The sequence below is a fragment of the Amphiprion ocellaris genome, chromosome 19 (assembly GCF_022539595.1).
Source record: "Amphiprion ocellaris isolate individual 3 ecotype Okinawa chromosome 19, ASM2253959v1, whole genome shotgun sequence".
NCBI lineage: Eukaryota > Metazoa > Chordata > Actinopteri > Pomacentridae > Amphiprion > Amphiprion ocellaris.
In genome coordinates, this window is record NC_072784.1 from 1,234,003 (window position 1) to 1,241,551 (window position 7,549).

The following is a 7,549-nucleotide window of genomic DNA, read 5'->3' on the forward strand; positions in this document are numbered from 1 at the left end:
CAGGAATGATTTCTGCTCTGATTAACTGCCCTTCCATTGTGTGGCAGGTTTGTTGTTTTGGTGAACCACATCAGATTACTGCAGGATCTGGAGGAGCATTGGTGAAGGAGTTGCCCTGTAGCAATAAAGATGTTGTAGTAAAATGAAAGCAAGTCTTAGCAGCTCTGTCCCAGCGTACAGTAGAAAGCTTTCTGCGGTTTCTGCGGTGTTTCTGGGAGAGTTTTTATCCAGAGGAGGAGGTCTGCAGGCCTCACAGCTCCTCTTTTATTCTCTGCCTCTCTCTTTGCTCTGACAGATCCGCGCTGATATCAGATTGATGGGCCCGTTTGATTGAAGTCTCTTTGTCGTGCTGATGTCACGGCGAGTGATGGATGAGGCGCGTGCACCGGTACGAACGCGCGCAAAACTCCACTCCTGCACCGAATGGACCCCCCTCCTTCCTCCTGTATATAGACACACACACACACACACACACACACGCACGCACGCACGCACGCACGCACGCACGCACGCACGCACGCACGGACTCCCTCCTCGCTCCCAGGACCAGCTGACAAACTTCTGGCCTCCGGTCACCATAGGCGACGAGTCACGTGATCCGTGGCAGAGGTAAGAAAAGAAGTGACACGGAAAAGACAGAAAGAGAGAGAGAGGGGGAGAGAGGGAGGCTGAGGAGTTTGGAAACGGAGAAGGCAGAGGATTTGAGGGTAAAAAGACAGAATGGAGGCGGACGGAGTGTAACCTGTGTGGAGGTAAAGCGGTGACGCGACTCTTTTCTGTCTTCTCGCGGTGTTTTCTGAGCCTCCGGTTGACTTATTGACAGTAAGGCCTCCCGATTACGCACAAAAACACACACACACACACACACACACACTCTGACACACTACAGCAGAGCACATTATTCATGTGTTTCTGGTTTGGAGACGTGCACCTTCCACTGTGATTTGGAAGTTTCTGCTGCTTTTCATTTTTATTTTTAGTCAGATTTTTCCATTTTACGCATTTTTTTTAACCAACACTTCATTTTATTTTGGATTTTTTTGGTTGTATTTTTAGTGTTTAAATCGAAAGAGACTTCACATTGTTGGGTTTATTCCTGGAAGTATTTTTGAATGGAATTTTTCGATTTTTGATTTTTATTTTCAACATTTTTTAACCAACTTTATCCGTGGGCTCGTGTTTCCTGCTGTAAATTAGCCTGGAGACTTCCTACAGCCCCACGGTGCCTCCGGTCTGCATGGACAACATGAACTCCTTTGTGGAATACTCCATCTGTAACCGACCAGGGACCGGAGCCTACTCTGCGCCTAAGTCTGGATACCACCACCTGCACCACCACCACCTCCCTCTGGAGCAGCACCAGGCCTTCCCGGTGACCTCCGGCGCCTTCCACGCGGGCCTCACCGGCTCCCAAGTCTCCGTTAACGGGACGAGAGGTGACAGCAGCGCCGGGGGAGCCGGTTACAGCACGGATGGAAGGATGTACGGGAGTACCGGAGCGGACACCGGCGGTGGAGGAGCGAGCCAGCATCATCATCAGCATCCTCCTCCTCATCACGACCAGCAGCAGCATCAGCACAGCGGCTACCACCATCACCTCAACCTCCACCAGAACCAGAGCCTGCAGAGCGGAATACTGTCTCCTTATAATACCGGCAGCGGGAACACCGGGGCCTATGCGGGCCAAGCGTGCGCCACAAACACCGACTACGTTCCCTCGGTGGGTCCTCCCAGTTCCGTTCACCCGCAGTATTTCGTGGAGGAGTCTGTGGCCTCCACCTACTATCATCAATCAACCTTCCCCAGCTCGGCCCCCACCGTCGGGCCCAGCTACGGGGCCCTAGCCGGGGCCTACTGCGGGCCTCAGGGAGCCCTGGCCGGGTCACAGTACCCGCAGCAGGTCGGCGGGGGCCTGGACGCAGCGGGCTACCTGGGGCTGCCACACGGGGGAGGGTACGGGGAGCTGCCGGTGTCTCAGGACCGGGAGAGAGAGGATGAGGAGGGCCAGCAGGCCGGGCAGGGCCAGACCTTCGACTGGATGAAGGTGAAGAGGAACCCGCCGAAGACAGGTGAGGGAGGGCTGGAGGATTTTACTGTTTGGTGACTTTAGGTTATAGAGAGGATGAACATAGAGTCCATTAAAACTGGTTTATATTAATATTTAAATCTGTACTCTGAGGAAACCCACAAATCACAAAGTGACACAACCAGATTACATTTATCATTATTTAGCTCATAGCTTGAATCATGTTTGAGCCACAAAACCTACAGAAGCAGGAGGTTTTTTGATGAACGTCCATCAATTGTGAACAGCTGAGAGGAAATGGAGCAAACAGTCTGACACACGATGTCTAAAATAACGCTTATCGGAGAGGAAATACAATGATTTCGATCATTTTTTAAAGAATTTTTATTTTTTTAAAAGGTGGCTAACTCCACTTAGTTAATATTATCTCGTACAGTAAACTAGTTTTTTTTTCTCCCTGCAGGCCTCAGTTTCAGTTTCTCTACAGATGCCAGCTCTTCTCATGTTAATGTTCTTGTCTTAATCACTCAAGTCTGAATTCGTTTCACTGTAAACTACAATTACAATAAATAAGGAAGGAAACAAACGTTAAAATAACATATTTGAAGTGTTCCATCTGTGTAGTTTTAGCTGGCCTTTCCAACTCCAAGACGGCTGAGATAAACACAGTTAAGAAATCAAGCATTTTCCTCGTTTTTCAGACAGTTTCCATTGTGGCAACGCGTTTAGAGAACCTTTATTCCAATTTTTTTTTTCAAAACAAAGGCTATTAATTACCTACAGTAAAAACAGAAAAAGCACATTGTTCTTTCATTGTACTTAATAGACTGTGAAACTTTTTTTTTAAAAATGTAAAGTGGATTTTTTAAGACTGGCTACAAAACAATCGATCAAAAAAAACGAAAATTAAGCACATTTACCATTTAAAAAATAATAATGTCAGTTAAGTTACTGCTGCTCTGCATAAAGAAATATTACATCACGATAGTTTATTTTAGTAGAGAATGAATGCAAATTGAACAGCTCACACTTTCTCAGAGTTAAAACCAGAAACCATCATGTGTTTTTAAGCCCTGGTCAGTCCTGTCTGAAGACAGATAGCAGGTCTGGTCTGGGTCAGCCACGTCTGATCTCTCCTCTCCCAGGCCTAATGGAAGCAGCAGACGGGTTATTTCTCCCTGGGAAGTCCTGCTCTGTTATCTTTTAAAGCAACACCCCTCCTCCTCCTTCAGGCTTCTCCATCTCAGACGCGTTTCTGCACCAGCCTCGTCTTTTATCGCCCTTTTTTGTTTTTCCTATCCTTTCTAGCTACTTATTTTGGTTTAAATTCTACCTCCTTATTTGTGATGTGTTGGTGAGGAGATAACAGAAAAATAACAACAGAAAAAAGGACAATTTGGTTTAGGACAAAGCAGATTTAATTAACCCGATTTGCACTGAATTGATTAATAAATGATGAGCAGCTGATTGAACAACAAAACATAAAACTAGAAAAATGGGATCGTGCGTAAAAGGAACAGAGTGTTTAGTGCAGTTTTAAAACAAGGACAAACTGGTTTTATACACAGGGACTCGTTATCCTGTTCTTTGTATTCACATTAAAGCATATTTCTTTTATCTCTCATTTGTATAAATGCATTTCTCATTATAAGTTGCTAAAACTCGTGCGTAACAGCCTCTCCATCTCCTTCCATCCAGTCAAAGTCTCGGATTTCGGCCTCGCGGGCGCGCACAACAACGCCATGCGCACCAACTTCAGCACGCGGCAGCTGACGGAGCTGGAGAAGGAGTTCCACTTCAGCAAGTACCTGACGAGAGCGCGCCGCGTGGAGATCGCGGCCACGCTGGAGCTGAACGAGACGCAGGTGAAGATCTGGTTCCAGAACCGGAGGATGAAGCAGAAGAAGCGCGAGCGGGAGGGCGCCTCCGCCACCGCGCACTCCTCCTCCTCCGGTACCGGCAGCAAAGAGCTGGAGGACACCGACCACTCCTCCACGTCCACGTCTCCGGGCGCGTCCCCGAGCTCGGAGACGTAACGTGGACGTGACTGGTGACCCACTATTAAATGATTTTCTTCTTCCATTCAGAGTATCTTTAAGGGAAGGCGCCTTTAATGGACAGAATCTGCTTTGGCTGCTGATTTCCTACATTTCCCAGAATTCGTTACGGCCCACATTTTGCGTTCTTCAGTTGCACATTGAGCTGGAGAAGTTAGTTTGTGTCACACCTCAATCAGATGTTTCTTGTTTTGATCTAAATGCTGCTTCTGTGGGAGTCTTCAGATACATGAACTACAAACCACACATTTAGCTCACATCTGGACTGGAGCATCTGCACAGGTATAAATGGGGGTTATTGTCATGAGTTAAAATAAATTGTGTGTACTTGGTGATATAATAATAATAATGACAGTTCTGCAAACTGACAAAAAATTATCTTAAACCAAAAACACATTTCTGCATTGAATCATGTTCAATGGTTTCCCAACCTGTGGTTCAAGATCCCACATTGGGTCACAAGATGATTTTGTGAGTGAAAATATTTTGGTTACACAAATGTAAGAGTCTAGACCAGGGGGGTTAAACTCAGTTCAGGTTCCACATTCATCCCAGTTTGATCTCCAGTGATCAGTAAAATCACAGTTTTAGTGCAAAAATGTATTTTTTGAAAATGTTCCCATTTAAGGAACTATCTTTTTACAAAACATTATGAACATCCTGAAACTTCTGAAGAAAAATAAGTTAAATTTCAGCAACATTTAGCCTCAGTTGTACACATTACAACTTCCAGACCAGAGGACCTACAAAGACACAAAACATTTAGTCATCTGGAACTGAATGATATAGGATTTTAGTTCATGGTCAAACAACTGGTCATGGTCTAGAAATGAACAGAAAAAACTACATCCTATTCAGCAGAGTTGGTATTCTGATTTGTTTGAACATGAAAATTAAAATAGCTCTAAAAATGATTGTGGGGTTGATTAGCTTTTGATAGTTCTGTGAAACACATTATTCAGCTAATAAACAAGTTTATATTGGCCAAATAGTAGTGAGTATTCACAGAACAATGTAAATGGAACTGGTACAACAATGAAATATGACTTATAGGACAATGAACTAGCAAATCGTTGAGACAGTTCAAAAATTTTACTGCAGAAGGTTGCCTTTAAATTTGAAGTTTTCTCAACTATTCTTTTTTTACGGTGTGGCGGACCAGTTCTGGCCTGCGGGCCGTATGTTTGACACCCCTAGTCTAGGCTATTTCTGTTTGATGAATATTGTGCTGTTTCCTCTCTCAAACATTTAAAAACTACTTTAAACAAAACAACTTGGAGAACACCAATAATTAGTTATTATTTTTAATCACAACTCCTATAAAATCTACCCCACACCAAGGTCATAGAGGGTCAGGTAGGGTATATTTTGCTTTTAAAGGAGCTATAAGTAAGTATGTTTGTTTAAAACATTTAGAAAAATTAACAAAGTGTATCAACTGATGTTCTATCAAAGACAGCAGTGTTTCATGCTGAGGTCTGGATGCTAACCAGCTAGCCCCAAGCTGTCCCGTCTCATTACATCACTTTGCACCTCAAAAGTCAATATTGAATCACTGTAGCATCAAATCTGTCCTCAGTCCATCATAAGGAGAAGAAGTTGTGCTGATAGCAAACCAACCAGGCGTACTGGAACTGCTTGGATAATTTAAAACGGGGGCTTTCCCTCCTACTATGATCAGAAAGAAACACAGATTTAATGTCAAACATGAAGATTATAAGATAGCAGGAATACTTTCAGAGTTCAGCATCCAGTTCGACTGCTAAGTTGGTGCAAAGCTGCTAATTGAACTTTTGCATCCCATATTTCCACAATCTATGACAGTATAATATTTCTTATTTTAGACATAAACTACTGCTCTATTTGCCTCATTTGTCCAGATACCTTCAGAAAGGTGAAGCAGAATCACCAAAAAGATGCTGGGGTTGTGAATTTAGAAGTCAATGTGATGCACTGTGCAAACTGACAAACAGCTGCTCAAATTTCATAAAATCTTAACTTTCCTGGATAATAAACAAAAAGTCGTGGACCTACAGAGACTCACTGACACCTTTTGAGGAACAGCGTGGTGTTTTGTTGTAAACTAATACTTCCTAATAGCTTCTTTAAGGGGTTGAAAGCCAAAAAAGTTGGAATGTTTCTGATCAAGTGGAGCTCACCAACAGTCATTCACTCAAGGTGTTATTTCACTCACAACTGCAAGAAACTAAAGTGTTTAAGAAAATTTCATGAGTCTTAAAGTTCACACCTCTTATTTTGAAGACTTTTAGCATCAAGTGATTTGAGCAGCATCTGGTGGATGATGATGATGATGATGATGATGGTGATGAGGATGGTGATGATGATGAGGATGATGGTGATGATGATGATGACAGGATGCACTTTGACATCTTTATTTGATGTCTGAACTGCAGATCTTGACTGGTTTGGGAGGTTTTAGCTCAATAGAGCATATTTCCTGCTGACGTTTTGTTACTTTTCTGGCTTTATTTTCCATATTTCCTCACCTGAAAGCCTTCCTGACTGATGGACATGAACTCGGGGATGCACGGTGGTGTTATGTCCATCTTCAACCCTTACACCAACCTGAACAAATGAGCCTTATTATCAGGAAAACAGGGAGCCTCTGATGGCAAAAACACATCTTCGTCTTCATGATTGTAGCTATTTTTTGCTTCACGTTGAAAATTTACAGTTTATTTTTTTATTTCTGAATGTCTTAAGTGTTGTTGTGTGTGTGTGTTTCCTCCCATGCAGCTCTGGCCTTTGCACTACGTGATTATGACATTAAAAAAGCTAGAATGTTCTGTTTGCCTCAGGTTTTGTGGATGATGACATGCAGTCTGGTTTACAGGGTTACAGGTCAGACGTGTTGGTTAGACTCAGGTTAATGTGGAGTGTGTTTGATTTAAGAAAGTGACTGAACTGACGAGGAGTTTATATTTTACTGCCCGTCTCTTCCCCTTGAGAGTAAGTTATTGGATGCATTTTATGTTGTTGATTATAGATGATGGGAGAATGTGTGTATGTGAACAGGGTGATCTGACAACATTACTGTACAGAAATGTTTTTTACTCCGATGTGACTTCTGCAGAAAGATCCCGTAAGAGTTCAAATATTAAAGCAGATTTTGGAAAAGATCCTGTAACATGGCTCAGGAGTGAATGTCTTCATGTTGTTGGGTTTAATGCTGGCCTCTACTGTGAACTGATTATGATGTGACTTTTTTTTATAATAGTGTGTTGTTTTGAAAGGAGAGCAGACTGAGTTTTATTAGTTCTGCTGCCTTAAAGACACTCCCAATCATGTTCCTGTCTGTCCTTTTTCTACTTTGAGCTACCTCAATTAAATATTCTTCTGTCAATCTGCTGCAGAGGTGATTTTGTTTTGCTTAAACTGAATCATTTCTGAAACATGTTAAGTCTTGAGTTTCTGACATAAAAAGGTATATTTTAAGCCCCTCGTT

The 7,549-nt window shown here is 43.0% G+C and overlaps 1 protein-coding gene across 1 annotated transcript; it reads left to right on the forward strand.

The window, feature by feature from the left end:
* Positions 1-694: 694 nt before the first annotated feature.
* Positions 695-4,284, forward strand: hoxb1a (homeobox B1a). Its single transcript, XM_023269759.2, has 2 exons — positions 695-2,069; positions 3,725-4,284. The coding sequence occupies exons 1-2, from the start codon at positions 1,238-1,240 to the stop codon at positions 4,060-4,062; spliced, it is 1,170 nt and encodes a 389-aa protein (XP_023125527.1). The 5' UTR covers positions 695-1,237; the 3' UTR covers positions 4,063-4,284.
* The last annotated feature ends 3,265 nt before the right edge of the window (positions 4,285-7,549 follow it).

Bases quoted from the DNA above. Each gene is read 5' to 3' on its own strand.
- hoxb1a (XM_023269759.2), top strand. From the start codon at position 1,238: ATGGACAACATGAACTCCTTTGTGGAATACTCCATCTGTAACCGACCA. The intron at 2,070-3,724 runs GTGAGGGAGGGC...CCTTCCATCCAG, and splicing joins GAGGAACCCGCCGAAGACAG to TCAAAGTCTCGGATTTCGGC.